At 42.2% G+C, this 18956-nt stretch overlaps 1 protein-coding gene across 2 annotated transcripts; it reads left to right on the top strand.

Annotated features, from left to right (window-relative positions):
• Positions 1-272: 272 nt before the first annotated feature.
• LOC311045506 (protein zyg-11 homolog) lies at positions 273-18548 on the top strand. Of its 2 annotated transcripts, none has more exons than XM_084057398.1 (14): positions 273-418; positions 3330-3532; positions 4882-5702; positions 6825-6965; positions 7881-8057; positions 8470-8534; positions 8966-9065; positions 9580-9630; positions 11510-11668; positions 13394-13441; positions 14515-14715; positions 14980-15032; positions 15951-16048; positions 16962-18548. In XM_084057398.1, the coding sequence occupies exons 2-14, from the start codon at positions 3331-3333 to the stop codon at positions 17117-17119; spliced, it is 2274 nt and encodes a 757-aa protein (XP_083913524.1). In that variant the 5' UTR covers positions 273-418; position 3330; the 3' UTR covers positions 17120-18548. The 2 variants fall into 2 exon arrangements, with proteins under 2 accessions (XP_083913524.1, XP_083913523.1); XM_084057397.1 differs by having other exon boundaries at positions 11507-11668.
• The last annotated feature ends 408 nt before the right edge of the window (positions 18549-18956 follow it).

The raw sequence follows: 18956 nt of genomic DNA, 5'->3' as shown, positions 1-18956 counted from the left end.
AGTAACAACATAATAAATTAAATAATACATTAAGAATGTATTTATTTATCTATTAATGAATAAATGACAACCACATCTGCAATAATAGATATCATAATGTCACTGTGGTCAGCATGGGGGTCAGGGCATAGGGGTCAGGGACAGTCTCACGTCACACGTTTTCATTTCGTGACGTCAGAGAAGCTGACCAATGAAAAGTGGTCATTTTGACAGCTCGCTGTGATCCACAGAAACGGCGACAACAACTCAGAGAATGTATTTATAGATGAGTGTGTCGCCTGCTGAATCCAAACATAGTAATGGGTTAAGGACGCCGCTTCAAGATGCCACTATTTCATTCATAATGCCCACGTTGTTGAGAGTCTACACCGCCTGAGCCTGTTTGTTTGTTTGCTCGTTTGTTTACATTCTAAACATGGTGAGTTCTAGTTGTTCCACAACCCCGCCCCCATAACATCGTGTGTTTTTATGCGCTCTTGATCAGTGATGGAAGAAGTACTCACATCTTTTACTTAGTAAAAGTATCCGTACTGCGATGTAGAAACACTCTGTTACAAGTAAAAGTCCGGAATTCAACATTTACTTGAGTAAAAGTACAAAAGTATTGCTATCAGAATGTACTTAAAGTACCAAAAGTAAAAGTACTCATTATGCAGAATATCCTAGCTGTAGAATACTCTAGAAAACTCTCGTAGACGTATTTATGATTCTGATGTTTTCAATCTACGAGAGTTGTAGGGTTCACCCCCCATGGACACAGAGACTTTCAGCACTATACCCCGCAGACACTCCAAACATGTACACATTGAAAAAAATGGTGCTTACCCCCACGCCCCAAATGTTAACTCTCGCTACGGGGCAGTAGTTTAATGTAATAATCCATATCTTTCAATAAATACGTGTTTTAATGCCGTCTGTGGCCGAACGCCATTTTTTCACTCGTTTACTTCCTGTTTACATTGAGTGTAATTCCGGGTTTCACCAGATGGGCGCGTCACTACCGCCCATTGGGAACTTCCGAGAGAATCGGCCACAGATATGGATTATTACAATAAACTACTACCCCGTAGAGAGAGTTAACATTTGGGGCGTGGGGGTAAGCAGTGGCACTGCTTTTTTCAATTTGTACATGTTTGGAGTGTCTACGGGGTATAGTGCTGAAAGTCCCTGTGTCCATGGGGGGTGAACCCTACAACTCTCGTAGATTGAAAACGTCAGAATCATAAATACGTCTACGAGAGTTGTATCCTACAGCTACAGAATGTCCCATTTGTGAGCGTGTATGCCATTTTCAAATGGCCGAAATGTAGGCTGAAGTGGGTAATGTATGTTTTGTAATAATATAATCAAAGTAACTAGTAAAGTTGTCAAATAATTGTAGAAATTTGTAGTGGAGTAAAAGTACAATATTTGCCACTGAGATGTAGTGGAGTAGAAGTAAAAGTATAGAAAAATGGAAATACTCCAGTAAAGTAAAAGAAATCCTCATATTTTTTGTACTTAAGTACAGTACTTGAGTAAATGTACGTAGTTACTTTCCACCACTGGTTATTACGCACCTGGCTCAAATTCCTCGCTGTTGTTGTCCTCACAGATAGAGAACCAGCTGGATTCATAGGTAACTGTTCCTCAACGTCTGGGTCGGGGCCCCACCAGGGGTCCAAATGGACTATTTTATGGGTCTGTAACTCCCTGAGAGTGTTCACATGGAACCATTGTTTTATCTTTGGGACCCTAATATACACTGTAACATTCTCAGTGTTTAATTAGATTGTTTGTTTGATTGATTGATTGAATACTTTATTAACAGGGATAACACAAAAAGCCCTGAGGGCTTGTTTCCATTGTGGTCCTGTGTATTAAATACATAGAGACATTTAACCCATTGAGACCTGAAGCCGATTCTACATGTCTCCTAAATCTCAACAGTATTCTGAAAAATGTTTCTATATCAGTGGTGCTCAATCTTTTTCATGCCAAGAACCCCCAAAATTATATGTATTTGGCCGCCGACCCCCATCAAAATATGTTGTTCCAGGGACCCCCCAGAAGCAAAGATTTGAGTTAAAAATGTTCGCTTTAAAAATATATATATTCAAAGATTTGCAGACATTTTCACGATTTTTCAAAAATAGCAGATCTACTATGAGCTTGTATATCTGCTATTTTTTAATAGCGCAAAGTGTAAAATAATGCTTTTTAGCTCAAATCTAAAAATGACACAGTTCCAGGTACAATAATATACAATAATGTACCAGACATAATCAACACTAGTAGCAATAAAACATAGCCTATATATACAGAGTAATTAACTCTGAGAGTGTACAACATGGAACCAATTATGGGTCCATTTGGTTCCATGTTGTACACTCTCAGAGTTACAGACCCCCCTGTGGTCCCCGGGCCAGACGTTGACAACAGGTGGATTAGGTGGTTTAAATGAGCTTACTTGTGTGCAGTGCCTCATCTCTTAATGTGGTGGATAAAATTAGATAGATCGCTGTTAAAGATCCTATGACACTGGTTGAAGATCTATTTGTCTTGCCAGAAAGACTGAGGAGAATCTGGTGAGAAATCATTGAAATCATTGTAGCCCCCCCCCCCCCCCCCTCGCCCCCTGACTGTCCATGGTAAACACACAGTGCTACTGTCCATGGTAAACACACAGTGCTACATGGTGTTACAATGCTGAACAGCCTAAAATGTAAATACAAAAAAGTAGCAGATCCAAAAGCTCGAAACAGGGCGTGAAGCGACGCGTTTTGAGCTTGTAGATCTGCTACTTTTGCTGTTTTTGAATTTGAATCCTGAAAAGTAACTGAAAAGGACATTCAGGTTTCCACCAGACAGAGACGATATAACGAATGATACACTTATTGTAGCAGGCATTTGGACAGGGTACATACAGGTAGCCTATATTGTATAATATTTTTAAATATATATATATTTTTTTTACAATTTTGTCCTCAACAATCATTATTTTGTATTAAAATACATTATCAATAAATGTTTTGTAATAGATTAGTTCGATTAACCGTGTTCAGTGGTGGAAAAAGTACTCACATGTTTTAATTAAGTAAAAGTATCAGTACTGCAATATAGAAACACTCTGTCCGGTAATCAAAATGTACAAAAGTGTTGGTATAAAAATGTATTGGAGTAAAAGTATAATATTTGCCTCTGAGATGTAGTGGAGTTGAAGAAAAAGTACTGAACATTGGAAATACTCCAGTAAAGTGAAAATACCAAAAAATTGTACTTGAGTACAGTACTTGAGTAAATGTCCTTATTCAATTTACACCACTGACTGTGTTGCACCCCTGAAACAGAATGACCTCTGACTGCGTGATGTCCATGTGCCGTCAGGATGCCCAGGGCCCCAGGGTGCTGTCTGACCTGTGCCTGGCTCAGGTGTGCCGCGACCTGGACGCTTTGTGTGACAGGAGAGCAGACGGATCCCTTCGCCTCACCCGGGTCCCAATGCTCCCTCAGGAGATAGCTGACCAGCTACTGAAGAAGATGGCAACTGAGGGTAAATTTGCACAGTGCTTCTCAACCTGGGGGGGGGGGGGGGCAGATGTCAGTATAATGTGACAATTTAATACCTTTTTAATACCTAAAAAAAATACCATTGCTGCCTCAAAGGTAATCAACAAACTAGACTATAAAGACTGGTCAAACAAATGCCAAGTTGTCAAATAAGAAAGAGGCAACATTTTTGAAAAATATTTGTTGCCAGACCCAAGGGGTCGGGCTTACATGAGGCTTTGTGTCTGTTTTGTCCATACATATATATGTATGTCACTTTGTCCCCCGGCCCCACCCAAAAAAGTCTGTCCCCCTTTCGTCATAGAAGGGACATAGAAGGGACACACGTCATGCGAATCCCGGCAATTCAGATTTCAACCACTAGGGGTCTGGCAGTACCAGGTCTCCTGGTTCTAGTTTCACAATATGTATGTGTGGAACTCCTAAAGTTCCTGTCAGGGTGGGGGGTCCCCAGTTCAAATACGATTATTTTGGGGGTCATGGCCTGAATAGGTTTAGAACCCCTGAATTAGCTGAATGGAAAATTCTCTGCCAAAGTTAGAATAAGGCCAAGAGCAAATAATACGGATGCCAAGTTATGTGATGGGACTGTAGATTCTGTGGAAATCACAGATATTAGATTCAGAAAGATACTGTTCTAAATTCACTTCAATTAGGACAATTTAGGACAAAATGTTCTGTGTCGTGATCAGCCTTGTGACAATTCACAATTAAAGCATTTAGCAGATGTTCTTCTCTATTTACAAAGTACCAGATCAGAGTAAATGGCAATGCATGAACCCTGGTCAACAAACAACATGGTAAATAGTCACGTAAATGGAGTGCAAAGAAAAACTATTAAGTGCTTCAAAGTACACCAGGTAAACAGTAACGACATGAAATCTGAATAACATTCTTTGCATTTGTGGACCAGCACTCACTCACATCTAACATCCCTGAAGAGAATCCTTTTTGAGGACCTTACAGAGCAAACAGGCTGGAATGTAAGCACCAGGATTCATTCAGACGGCCTGCAGTCAGTAATGAGACACAGAGGGATAGACGATAGGTCAGAATGGTTTTCTCCAGGGACTAGGCCTATTTTCAGGTAGACATTTCAAAATCTGTGCCTTCTACTTTTGGGGAACAGGATTTACTAGGTCTTATTTAACGATGAGTCAGGCACAGAGGAAACTCTGCAACTCTGACTCATGAAGATGAAAGCTTACTTGTCAAATGTGCAGGCACAGAGTTACAGACATACAATACTGTATGCTGACATAATAGGATGACCTGATATGAATCACTCCAAATAGTCATTTTGTTAATCCCTTAACCTTCCTACTATACTAGGACTTCTGAATGACAGAACCATCGGGATCTTCCGTAACTGCAAAGAGCTGCGTCTGCGCCGAGCCGTCATCTGCCGCTCTCCGGTTACTGCGGAGTCCTTCCGCCTGGCGCTGTGTCCTCACCGGCTCCAGGATCTGGATGCATCCTGGGTCTCTGGGGGCCTGACTGGTGCCAACATCCTCTCAGGCCTGGCGTCCAACCCGGAGTGCAGACGCAGTCTGCAGAGGCTGTCTCTGAACGGACTGCGCCTGGACTGGGAGAGTGGGGATGGAGACGATAGGAGAGGAGCCTGCGTCAGCTTCAGCTCCCTGCGTAGCCTGAGGATTCTCAGCTTGGCCGAGACTGACCTGACCGATGCCATACTGGAGGACGCGTGCTCGGCACCGCAACTGGAGAGCCTCGACATCTCCTGCACGTCCGTCACGGACCTGACGGCCCTCCTGGAGCGCAGGGACACCCTGAAGGTTTTGATCGCCCACGGGCTTCGCCGGCTGGCCTTGTCCCCCGCCAGGCTGCTGTTCATCCTCAGCCAGCTCCACACCCTCAGGCACCTGGACTTTTCAGACGACCACTTGGCCGAGGCGTCCGCGGGCGACGACGGCGGCGGCGGGACGGAGGGGGACGACATGGTGCGACAGCTCCTGGAGGGCAGCCCGCAAGTCCTCCCTGCCCTTGTTTCACTGGACGTGTCAGGGCGGAAGGGGGTCGCGGAGGCCGAAGTCAAGGCGTTCGTGGAGGCCAGGAGTGGGCTGGTCTTCCTGGGCCTGCTGGCCACGGGCGCCAGCTCCGGTGGTGTCCTGTCTTTGCGGAGGAATTTGAAAGTAAACCGCTTCACCTACTGTATATGTCATTCTCTCAACTGTTGCTAAATAGTTTCTGAGGACTTAACACTGTTGATGTGACATAAGGTTGAGTATAGCATTGAGGGTGTTACCATATTGTCTTGTTTACTCATTAGTGTGGTTGCCCCTAGGGGCTACAAAGTATAGTACTTGGGCAACTTTTTTATAGAGAAACCCCAAACGTTTTGCACGCTACCCCTCCCACACTTTTGCCGTTTGACACATGTCAAATCAGGAATCGTGTGCTTCCATTTTGCTTTTTATAGTTTAATTTATATTATTTTGTTAGTGAATTACATTTTCCCATTGACATGAATGGGAATAGGGGACAGCTCCCATTCAAGTATTTTTCTCTTGGAAACCATAGGTTTTTGCTCCTCCTCCTACAGATTTCATCCAAATCTCAAAAGAATTGGCATACTTGATCTCTGGACCTATGTGATAAAAACACATCAAACTGAATTTTAATTGTCCATACCTTTTAGCCGTAATTGGCTTGCAAAGTTAGTGGGAGGGGCCTATTTTACAAAAAAGCCACAAATCATGAATGAAATGTCCAATCAACCCCAAATTTGAATCACATGTTGAAGGTCATGTACTCAATTCAGTGCCAAAATTAAGGAATTCGACTTTGACGGGGCACCACAAATGCAAAAAACTTAACCGTTGCAAAAACATGATTTTTGGGGGATCAATCTCCTCCAAATTAATTAAACGTGGCGTCAGGTGTGATGAGACAATGAAATTTGCTGGGAGGGGCCTAATTCCTGAAAACAAAATGCCATATCATGAATGCAAGATCCGATCAACACCAAATTGCATGTTGCGTGATCTCCAATGCCATTTCTCCCAGTGGATTCCTCGGGACCCGACGGCTGCAACCACTCTTGCAATTTCCCCAAATTGTACCTTTTCTGTTTTAATTCTCATATGATATGAATCACATCAACATGTAAGAACCCCAGAGAAGATCTCCGTTGTAGACATGAGGTCAAGCTACAGTAGACTTTCACATGAGTTTCACTTGTTTTCCTTCTGACATGTCGTTGTGCTTATTTCGTGGGTCTTGCTGTGAGGTGCTCATACGCTGTGTGTGTCCAGGTGACAGGGAACGCCAATGAGAGCCAGCTCTGTGAGGCCCTGAAGAGGTATAGTGAAAGGGAATGTTTTGTACGAGAAGCTCTCGTCCATCTCTACAACTTGACCACCGACGTAGAAAAACCCCGACCAGATCTCCTCAAGGTACCACAAACTCCTTCACATAACTTGATAGCAGAACAGGTTAGAATGTATTTGTTATTATTGATGATTGTACAATGAACAGTAAATATATAGGCTATTTGTATTTATTGATTTTATCGTGCTGTTTCATACATTTCTTCACTCTTCTCATTTTTGGATGCTTTGTGGGAAGCAGAGATATGTTGTTGTGAGGTTTTGATCATTGATTTTTGTAACAACAACAACAACCTGGGTCATTCGGACTCAAGAAATGGACTCAATAACAGCAATTAAACAATTCGGAATCAGCCATAACGAATAATGGATACGGTACTTTGCTAGTTTGTTTTCATTGCTAATGTTAGCTAGTGGCTGGAAACTGAACAGCGCGTTGAGATGACATCACTTGTTTTGTTGCGCTGATTGGCTGAAGGGGTTGTCGGTCAACGCTACTACTCCCACCCAGCACCCGCCCATGGCGAAACGGCCACAGGTTTTTTAGAAGGATTCTAAAAACACCTTCTAAATCCTCACCTAAGTTTTCTGAAAAACTTCAAATATTTATTCAAAAATGACAACACATTTATGCTGCTATATACTGTACATAGCAACAACTACCCCAAAAGGGGTTCCAGGATTGAAAGGTATAGTTAAGTATAGGGGTTCCCGGTCTAAATGGGTTAAAAAATGTACACAACAACAAGGTTTATGTAACTATGTGGCTGATGTTGACAATGACACGCACAGTAGTAACACTGCTATGGTCCTTTTACTTGTTACAATTTAAAGTCTAGTGTCTGTTAAACCAGTCCTTGATGGTAGTTGTTAAGGTTGAGGTGAAGAATGTCACCAGCCATTCTGATGTTCAAACCAGTGCACCTGCTTATGGGCTTGTCACCTCCTGCATGTGTATGTGTATCCCCCCTTGTCTTGTAGCTGGTTCTGGATGGAATGCGGAGTCACAGCACCTCAGTGCACGTGCAGCTGGTGTCCACGGCGTGTGTGTTCAACCTGACCACCCAGAACATGGCAGAGGCCTTGTCTGTTGGCCTGGTCAGCCGCACTGTTGCCCAGCTGCTCTGCGCCATGAAGAACTTCCCCAACCACCAACAGGCAAGGACGTTCCTAACCACTCGGCTGTCTGTCAGTGTTACTCGACAATAATTACGTATTTTCTACTTGTTAGTATCGTTTATTTGTTAGTATCGTCAAACGACATGTTGCTGATCTACAAGCTTACAACACATCACGTCACACACTTGTGACGTGTTGTAAGCTTGTAGATCAGCTATTTCTGCCATTTTTACTTGTGTAAAATTAGTAAATATATCAATGATTTCTTTGTATATTTCAGTTATTTGTCGTATCTTCCCTGTGCAATTTTTGATTACGAAGCCTAAAAGGCTTCATATGTTCCAATGTTCAACAATGCCCAAACACACAATTAAATTGTTAATCGCAATTATTTGAGTGACAATTAATCGTCAACTTAAATATGTAATCGAAACATTGTCCTTTCCTACAGGTGCAAAAGAACTGTCTGCTGGCGCTGTGCAGTGACTACGTCCTCCAGGAGGTCCCGTTTGACAAGTCAGTTTACTTAATAGAAGTTACATGGGAGCTTTATAACACCATAACCTCATTTTGTCATTGCCGTGTTCTCCCATGATCTCATTATAGAGTTGATCTGTGTTTTCCCTTCCCTTCACTTGATCCAACTGAAAACAGCCAAACCAGCCTTAAGATGTAAATAAAGATCATGACATAATAACAATGACATAATAGTTGCGCTGTCCTTGGAAACCTTGTATGTCCAAAACTGTTGTACAATGTACAAACTCACACGTTGTGAGTTTGTGAGTTGTTATTGTTTTGTTGGTTTGTTGGTTATTTTCGCTAATTTTGCGTGACACTTAAATTATCATTTGAAGTTGAAATAAGGTTTCTGCCCTACAGCGAAAATATTAATAAATACATTGCATTCTTTTGTACTAATCTGGTCTAACATATCCACGGTTCAGGTATTTAGCCGTCACACTGGTGATGAACTGGCTGAGCAGCCATGAGGATCCCACGCTGCAGAGGATGGCTGTTGCTGTCATCTCCATTCTGGTGTCCAAGGTCAGGACACGTGTGTGTGTTGTCATTTTACCTGACTCAAACACAGTTTAATTATACATCAATTGATACATCTGATACGCAGCTTTGAACATGCAAATGTTCTCCTTACCCAGTTTCAACCTGTCGTCCCTATTTTGGGCATAGGTGAGAACTCTCCAACGTTATTCTATTTCTAATGAAGTACATAGGTCTTGGTTAAAACCCAATGTGCTATTCATGTTGACATATTCAAATTTCTAAGACTACGTACCTGGTAAAACATAGGATAGGACAGGATTTTCTATTTTTTATGACATGGAATATAATGACCTATTTTCAAACACCTGAAAAGCAGGAATTATTGAAATATAGTCAGAGAGTCCATAGTAGTACATCATCATAGCTCCTTTGACAGTAATATGTCAAGATAATGTTCCACATGGCTAACCAGACGTCAGCCATTTCAGGTTTGATGGCTTTCATAATTGTTTTTGGCCGGACATGACAGCACTGATATGTCTTTCTTCTGGTGCAGTTATCAACGGCGGAGACGGCGCAGCTGGGCTCTGACATCTTCATTATGAAGGTATGGTCACTCTGGCATTTCAAACACAAGCAGGTGTTTCATTTCAGCCTCACACAGTCAGTCTGCAGCAGGGGGAATGTATGATGTACGTGCATGTGATTCATCTTGCTTGAGTTACTATCTCCCAAGGTCTTCTTTCCTCTGTATCTCATGCGCACGCACGCACGCGCGCACACGCACACACACAGCTTTCTATTACATTCAACTCATTCATCACCATCCACTGTCACTTGCTCCATTCCTCCATTGACTGAGTCATTCCCTGTCTACGTCTTTGACCCGTTACACAATACCTATCTGTTTCTTTCCCTTTTTTTCTCTCCATATAAACAATCCCGTATCTCTCTCTGCTAACGTCATTCTGGTTGGTTTAGAATTTGTAAAAAAAAAAAGTATTTTATCGTTCATCAATGTACACCCAAATTCACATAAGGGAATTAACCACTTTCAAATTGGCGTCTCTATTTTCGGCATGTCATTATGGGCAGAATTGTTTCAAAAACTTTCTAAAATTTGATCAGGAAGCAGGCCGCGCTTTACCCAATGATACAATGATACTGCCTGATGCAGAACAAGAAAAAGAGTAGCAAGGTAAGCCTATAGTTGTGACATCAGCACAAACCACATGGAATGGGTGACAACAAAGTGAATCCTACAATAGTCACACAACACTGTAATGCTACTGAGTCACAGAGAGTCAATTACCATTGCCCCATACGTGCATCGGTTCTCAAAGTGGGGTCCGAGGACCCCCCAGGGGTCCTTGGAGGGCTACCGGGGGGTCCCCAGCTAAATTAGTTAATATAGTGTCACAATAATTTTAACCACTTTAACCATATTGTATAGTTTGGCTATTCAAAAATAGCAGATATACAAGCTCATAGCATTACATTACATTACAGTCATTTAGCAGACGCTTTTATCCAAAGCGACTTACAATAAGTGCATTCAACATGTGTAGGCAAGAAAACTACTAATCACTAGAAGTCTTAAGTGCATACTAGCGCTAAGGTAAATAGCGTGGCACAATTGCACATGGTGTGTGTTTTGGTGTATCGGTCTGAGTGAGAAACCGTGGCTATTCGGCTCAAGAGCAGAACGTTTCAACCCCCAAACTGTCTCTGTCAACACGCAGCAAACCAATAATTCAGATTAGCTGCACAGTATGTGTGTGTGTGTCTGCCAGAGCAGGTAACTCAAAGTTGACAAGCAAAGCAGATTAAAGAGTGGTTTGACTGTTTACATAAGAAAAGCTGTTATTGAATGTGAGGCATTGTTTTTGGTAATGAGCTATGAGCTTGTAGATCTGCTATATTTGAAAAATCGTGAAACTTGTGCAAATCTTTGAATATATATATATATATATATATATATATATATATATATATATATATATATATATATATATATATATATATATATATACTTTTTTTTTTTTTAAAGCGAACATTTGTAACTCAAATCTTTGTTTCTGGGGGTCCCTGGAACAAATTATTTTGAGATGGGGGTTCACGGCCAAAGACATATAATTTTGGGGGTCCTTGACATGAGAACCACTGCCAAACAGTACGTGCATCGTTATACATTCTCTTGGCAAGCGGACTGACCAAGTCCCTCCAGCTTCATCTTGGGGTATAGGAATAAGTCCTTCCTCTTGCTCACTCGCTCTTCAATCTCCATGTGGAGGTGGTGGGAGGGGTGGGAGTGGTTGCCCCCCAAAAAATTGAGAACCATTGCTCTACTGTATCTCTCCTCCCTTCTTCCTGGTAGTGTTGCACTCTCTCATCAGCAATCTCTCTCTCTCTCTCTCTCTCTCTCTCTCTCTCTCTCTCTCTCTCTCTCTCTCTCTCTCTCTCTCTTTCTCTCTCTCCTGCAGCAGCTGATGGGCATCGTGCAACAGAAGGCGATGGGGCGAGTGGTTGACACCACTCTGAAGTTTGCCCTCAGTGCCCTGTGGAACCTGACGGACGAGACCCCCGCCGCAGCCCGACACTTCATCCAGTGCCAGGGCCTGGAGCTCTACGAGGAGGTGTTGGAGGTGTGAAGGAGCCATGGAAAAACCCACTGACGCACGCACAGCACCAATGCACGCACATTATGCACAAGCAAGGGTAACCGGAATGCTCGCCCCAAAACACACTCGCCCCAATATTTGTTTGCGGACCGCTCAACCCCAGCGGTTCATGTATTCTTGAATTTAAGTTACTGAGGTTAAGGTTAGGAAAATGTTTAGGATTAGGCATAGTTTTACTGAGGTTAAGTTTAGGAATAAGGCTAGGTTTAGGCATAGTTTTACGGAGTTTACGTTTAGGAATACCTGGTGGCGAGTCGCCGGATTAGATCCAGGGCTAGCGTGTTTTGGGGCGAGCGTTCTTGTATTCCAAGCTAGCACATACAAGCAAATACATGAAACACAAACATAAGAGAACTAATTCATGCGCACATATTGCCATGAGCGCGTATTCCGCGTATGTACGCATTGAAGTGTGTGCATATGCAGTACATACAACATACACACATAAAGGCTATGCAGCTTTAATGCAGCAGTAGTTATACTCCATACACACAACTGCTTTCGAGATATAAACACAATACACACACACACACAGTCACACACACACACACACACACACACACACACACACACACACACACACACACACACACACACACACACACACACACACACACACACACACACACACACACACACGCGAAGGCAAGGCAAGTTTATCCTTATAGTACATTTGAACAGCAAGGCAATTCAAAGTGCTTTATACAAAACATTAAGCATTGGGACATTAAGACACAGAGCATTAAGGAACACATTACAAAAGGACATTTGAATGCAATTGAAAATAAGTGGAAGTTCAAATAAAACAAAAAGATAAACACAATTACACAGGAAATGAAACACTAAAAGGCAGTGGCAAACAATGTTTTTGGGCTTTGATTTAAAAGAAGTTATAGCAGACCTCCATTTTTCTAGCAGTTTGTTCTAGATATGTGGTGCATAGAAACTGAACGCTGCTTCTCCATGTTTAGTTCTGATTCTAGGGACAGAAAGCAGACCTGTCCCAGATGATCTAAGCGGTCTGCATGGTTCATGGTGCAGCACAAGATCACAAATCTATTTTGGCCCTAAACAATTCAGTGCATAAACCAACAGTAGTATTTTGAAATCAATTATTTGACAGGAAGCCAATGTAAAGATCTGAGAACTATGTGATGTGCTCCACTTTCTTGGTGTTAGTAAGTAAGCAGCAGCATTCTGAATAATCTTTCTTAGGGAGACCTACAGTATAAAGACACCATTGCAGTAGTCGAGTATACTGAATGGACAGGTTTTTTCAAATCCTGCTGAGACATGGGTCCTTTCATCCTTGATTTGTTAAGGTGATAGTATGTTGACTTTGTAGCTGTTTTAATGTGGCTGTTATAATCCAGGTCTGAGTGACTACACCAAGATTTCTGGCTTGGGTTGTGTTTTTTTTTACATTACCAATAGAAGTTGAGCAGTGAGCACTGACTTTTTATCGTATACTTTCTTACACACAGAGAAAGTATACATTTGGCACTGGCCAAAAAAAAAAAGTGACATGAGTACAGGAAGAAGCACTCATTCACAGTCAAATCCTCAGTATTAATTGATCCATTTGTACACTCTGGGAGTTAAATTAACTCTCAACAACACTTAACACTCACAACATTTTACAGTGTTGTTTCCCTCATGTTCCTCATGTTATGTTTCTTTGCATTGCAGACCTACTACAGTGAAGCCTCCATTCAGCAGAAGGTTCTGGGTCTTCTGGTGGGTTTACTGTTTACAGTGCTATATCATTGTTTCTCAAACATTTTAATTTCAAGGACCCCCATAACTCTGAGAGTTGGAACCAAACAAATGGAACCCTTACGGGCCTGTTTGGTTCCATTTGTATTTTGTAAACTCTCCAAGTTACAGACCTCTAAGGGTCCATTTAGGGCCCCCTCAAGGAACCCTGAGGGTCTACTGTATGGTGTTTGCGGGCTTTGCGTTGGGTGCCAAAAGTAGCGGGACCTCAGACTCCACTGTATTTTTCCATGTTGAAGCATGATTTCTGTTGGTAACGGCCACAAAAAAAAGCCTTTTGCCAAGGGGCTGGATTTAATCAACATGCTTCTATACACCATGTTCCATTGTATTCTGACAACTGGAAGCGTTCTCGTTTATCGCCTTGTCAGCTACTTTTTCTATATTCCCAAACAATTTAAAATGAACTCTCCAGCAGGAATAAACATACTGTGGGTCCCCATCGGTACTGTAGGGATTTTAAGGCAGTTCTTTTTACTGTGTGTGTGTGTGTGTGTGTGTGTGTGTGTGTGTGTGTGTGTGCGTGCGCAATCTTGCGTGTTCAGCACCACATTTCTTGTGCATGCTGCCAGTAGGCCAAGGAAGTTAAGTCTCTGAATATGTTTCACATTTTGTATATTTATTCATAATCTAAGATCCGTCGCCCCTTCATATACATGGGCAAGACTGACATCATCAGCATAGCATCAGCTCCACAGGGAAGCCACATTGTTATTAGACCCCGTCTTGTTTCTGTTCCTGTGAATTTATAGTACAAGGTGGTGGGGCTTAATACAGCATCACATTTTAACTCCTTTATCCATTTATACGTTGGCTATTCAAAAAATAGCAGATATACAAGCTCACAGAGCGTCACTTAGTGCCACGCTGCAAGCTTACATGTAGGCCTACATCTGCTATTTTTGAACATTTTAGAAAAATCTTGAAAGTGTTTTTTTTAACACAAATCTTTTCTTCTGGGGATCCCTGGCACAAAACATTCTCAGATGGGGGGGGTTCCGCACCCTAATATGTCTCCATGTGATGTTTTATAGAACAACATAGCGGAGGTGGAGGAGCTGCAGGTGGACCTGATGGATGAGGACCTGGTGGAGCACGTTCTCAGCCTGCTGCAGGACGCCCGGCTGGAGGTGAACGTGCGCTACTTTGCCGGAGGCATCCTGGCACACCTCGCCTCCAGACCAGAGGCCTGGACCCTGGAAGAGGAACTTCGTACCACCATTCTGGAAGACCTGGTGTGTGTGTGTGTGTGTGTGTGTGTGTGTGTGTGTGTGTGTGTGTGTGTGTGTGTGTGTGTGTGTGTGTGTGTGTGTGTGTGTGTGTGTGTGTGTGTGTGTGTGTGTGTGTGTGTGTGTGTGTGTGTGTGTGTGTGTGTGTGTGTCCTAACTATCAATCGTTTGTCTGGGGACCCCCTGGAACCGCCTCAAGAACCCCTAGGGGTCCCTGAACCCCATGTTGAGAACCAGTGCTCTAATTAGTCAGTCTCTATGTTATTGCAGCATACTTCCATAATGACATGGACCCCACCTGAGAGAGAGATGGTGTCTTACAGGTGAGAATCAAAGTGTGATTATTGTTCACAAATGCACTGTATAATTGGTGTTATGCTATCCCAAATGTCAGGCAGGGATGAGGTTAACCACACAACAGGCTCCAGAAAGATTAGACAATCACAGCAATGTAATAAATCAGACCAGGCACTCAGAAAGGTCCACGTTTTTTAAAGTCTTTACTAAAGCAGAGCTAAGGCAGAGCATATGAAAAAATGCGTATCGTCTTACGCCTACATCAGCATGCTAATAATATATTTGAAGTATTCTGACCCCTGTCCAAGAGCACTTGAGGTTTTTGGAATATCCCAAACATTCCAGATACACGTTTTTCTTCCATCACAGGGAATGTATTTGCAAGGCAAGTTCATATACTTGTGTGTTATTTGACAACTGCTGTGTGCTGAAGCCCACCCATCAAGTTCAGAGTGTTTGTACAGTGAATGGCATTGAATGTGTTCCAATATGAATCTCCCTCTTTATCTCAGACAAGGTTATTATAGTTAATTAAAACAAAAAATTACAAAAACTAGAATTGACAAAACATGAAAAAAGAGGCGGGAAAACCCCCCCAAAATAACTGAAAGTGTATTGTGTGTTTACCAAACTAACTAAAATCATAGAGAAAATCTCCTTTGTTTTGTTGACAATATTTAATATATAAGCCTAATATTTTGGGGGTATATGAAATCTTCCAATATTTTCTGAACAAAATTACAAAAATAGCCGATCTGCAAGGCCACAATCTGCTATTTTATAATCTACCCCATATTACAATAAAAAACTGAAACTTATAAAAAACTGAACTAAATCTAAGCCTGTTCAAAAAAACTAAAACTAAACTAAACTAGCAAACCTACTTTAAAAGCTAATAATAACCGTGGTCTCACAATATTCTTCTCTTACAATGCACCTTGCAGGTCATTCCGTCCCTTCCTGCCTCTGCTCCAGACATCCCAGCCCACAGGAGTGCAGCTGTGGGCAGTGTGGGCCATACATCTGGTCAGCAGTCAGAACAGTAAGAGAAGATAACGTAAACACCCTACCGTGATGTTGTTTTATTCTGTGAGGGCTGTTCTGCTATGGGTAATATATGTTGGATTCCTGTGGACCAACACTTATAAATCATATTAATATTTCGTGTCCGTTGCCCGGTGGACATATGTGTTGCCACGATTCTCTTTTGGTTGTGAAACAGGGCTTTTTTTTAACCACATGAACCCTGAGCGTTTCTATCCTGGGGTCAGCGAAAATATCAGATCTGTAAGCTTGAGCTTGTAGATTGACTATTTTCGGCGAAGATATATAGTGTATAACGAAAACAGGAGGGGGCCTAGTGGAGCCATTGGGAGTGGTTACATTTCAAAATGAGCTTGTCACTGTGAACATTTGACACACAACAGTGTTATACAGATGAATGTAAGGTTATAATGAGGTGGTGGTGGGGGGATACTTACTGTTGAGAGAGACACAGAGACCCTTGTTCTTCGTGTTGAAAGAACTCAATGCCACCTTCTAATGCTCATATATTTTGATGCCCCCTTTTGACAAAAATAGGCTTCCAGCTTATAGAGTTCAAAGACTTGGTGCAAGTCAAGCGCTAGGCTAGTGCCTTCTGGTGTAAAGTACATGATATGAAAATTTAAACAACTTACATATTTAACAATCTCTTAATATGCCCCCGCCCCCTCCCTTCTGGAAAAATATTGTTAAAGACCCCAGAAATGTTTAAAGATCCCCTTTTCACAAACCTTTAAAAAGGTTTATGCCCCTGATTTTGAGGCCAAATACAGGCATGCATCTCTATTGAGGTTGAGGCCCCTGGGTGCTGGACTCAACTGATTAAATGCCCCTCTTTCTTTCCTCCTTTTTCCTGCCCCCCCCTTCCCCCAACCAATTCTCTCTCTCATTCCCCCCCCTCTATCCTCCAGCTCCACACTACAGCGCTATGCTTCAGAAGGAGGGCGTCCTTGAATTTCTGAAGGCTTTGGCTGCGCACTCCGACACGCACAGCGACATAAAAGGCCTGGCAGACATGGTCCTGTGTTTGGTAGAGAGAGATGCAGCGGCAGCAGCCGAGCCCTGCTGAGAGCCTAGACATGACAGCCAGGCGGACCTTGGGAGCCCACGGTGGAAGGACACAGTGACCCTGGCCAGTGCATGTTTTCATGGAACCACTGTTGGCACGTGTGCTGCAGGCAGGTAGTACTTCATGAGGCAGTTGATGCATGCAGTAACAGCAGTGGTACCTCTTCATGTGAAGGAGCCCCGAATTAATATGTATTTGGTCACAGAGTAGACCCGCATCTGAAAGATATTTTAGCTATGGTCCCCTATAACAGTGTTTGTGATCAACATTATTCCAAATATATCACGATTTATCAAGATTTTCCCCATTTTTTTCCCCCCAAAATGTCCAAAAATAGCAGATCTACAACCTCACAGCGTGTCACATCGCGATGTGTCTTTTTTCAGCTTATAGATCTGCTGTTTTTGAAAGCTGAAGCATAAAATACAATAGGATTAAAGCCTAAAACTGTTTTTTTTAAAATGCTGGATTAAATAATTTTGTTGGGGACCCCCTGGAACACGCTCAATGACACCTGGGGGTCCCCGGACCCCACTTTGGTTAGAGTGAGGAGGTACAAATGTGAATTGTCTTTGAGGAAATTATTTATTGGAATTAAGGTAGAGATGTGTGTGGTTTCTATGGTTTTATTTGACTGGATTAAAACGGAGGATATGATGATGTAGCTTGGACACTGCTTGATAGTGAAACTTGTTTACAACAGGCTGGCAGTGAAAGGCCTGATTAGTCTTGCACATTTTTTTAGCAGTGTTGATGTTTCAAAAAATATGTAAAGTATATGGAAAAAGGGTGAGCTTTAACAAGGTGTCCCAAATATTTTGGACGAAGCTGAATCATGTGGATCCCAAAATGGCCACTAGATGGTGCTTTGGCACTATTGCTTTGACCTCAGGATCTGTAATGATAATATTGTTGTAGTTCAAGATGACCATACATCTGTAAGTGCTTTCAAATGATCAAACCCCCATTTTCTCTGTCATATGTTTTCTTTAACCTCCGGCTGACACCCTTGCCTTTCAGAGTGCAGCTCAGGTTTCTTTACTCAAATCGTGGCTGTTGTCATTAACCCATTAAGACCTGACAATTGCCTTCTAAATCAGTAGTTCTCAAACATTTTCGTGCCAAGGACCCCCAAAATGATAGGTTTAATTTGGCCGCGGACCCCCCCCCTTTGGAAAATGTTTTGTGCCAAGGAACCCTCAGAAGAGATTTGTTTAAAAATGTTTTAATAATTTGGAATTTTTTAAAACACTTTCAATAATGTTCAAAAATAGCGGATGTACAAGCTCGCAGTGCGGCAAGAAGTGACGCGCTGTGAGCTTGTATATCTGCTACTTTTGAATATCAAACGCTATAATCTAATATGACACATTTTACTTTCTTGCTTTTAATGGGTTAAAAGTAGATTTTTAAAGTTCTCATGCCTAGTGCTAAATAAATAAAAACACTTTTTCTGGATATGGCGTTCATTTCTGTCCAGTCGAGTGAAATGTGAGCTGCTTCTGTACCTCATTATAAAAGAGCCAAATTACTGCAAATTACAGTATGCCTCATGTCTCGGTTTTGCTCCCCTTACTCTCCACCTGACAACCCCCCCCCCCCCCGCCATATTTCTCTCACGTATCCTAGATATGCCTGAATTCATTATATTTAATGTAATGCCACCGGGCAAGGCTAACTGCTCCAGACATTCTATGGGGTCTGATCTAAGTCGGCCTATTAATAATTCCCTTTGAAAGGTGGATTATTACCTAACTCACATTAATATTTAGATAAATTCTTTGTGTGCGTGCGTGCATGCGTGCATGCGTGCATGCGTGCGTGTATAAAGTTTCTG

Source organism: Gymnoscopelus microlampas (genome assembly GCF_963454915.1).
Source record: "Gymnoscopelus microlampas genome assembly, chromosome: 5".
Lineage (NCBI taxonomy): Eukaryota > Metazoa > Chordata > Actinopteri > Myctophiformes > Myctophidae > Gymnoscopelus > Gymnoscopelus microlampas.
This window is presented reverse-complemented; position numbering and strand designations above follow the sequence as displayed.

What these genes read in the sequence shown, in the direction of transcription:
- LOC311045506 (XM_084057397.1), top strand. Translation starts at nt 3,331, where the DNA reads ATGACCTCTGACTGCGTGATGTCCATGTGCCGTCAGGATGCCCAGGGC. An exon ending in CCCGACCAGATCTCCTCAAG is followed by an intron (nt 6,966 to 7,880) that starts GTACCACAAACT and finishes CTTGTCTTGTAG; the next exon opens with CTGGTTCTGGATGGAATGCG. An exon ending in AGAAGGTTCTGGGTCTTCTG is followed by an intron (nt 13,442 to 14,514) that starts GTGGGTTTACTG and finishes GATGTTTTATAG; the next exon opens with AACAACATAGCGGAGGTGGA.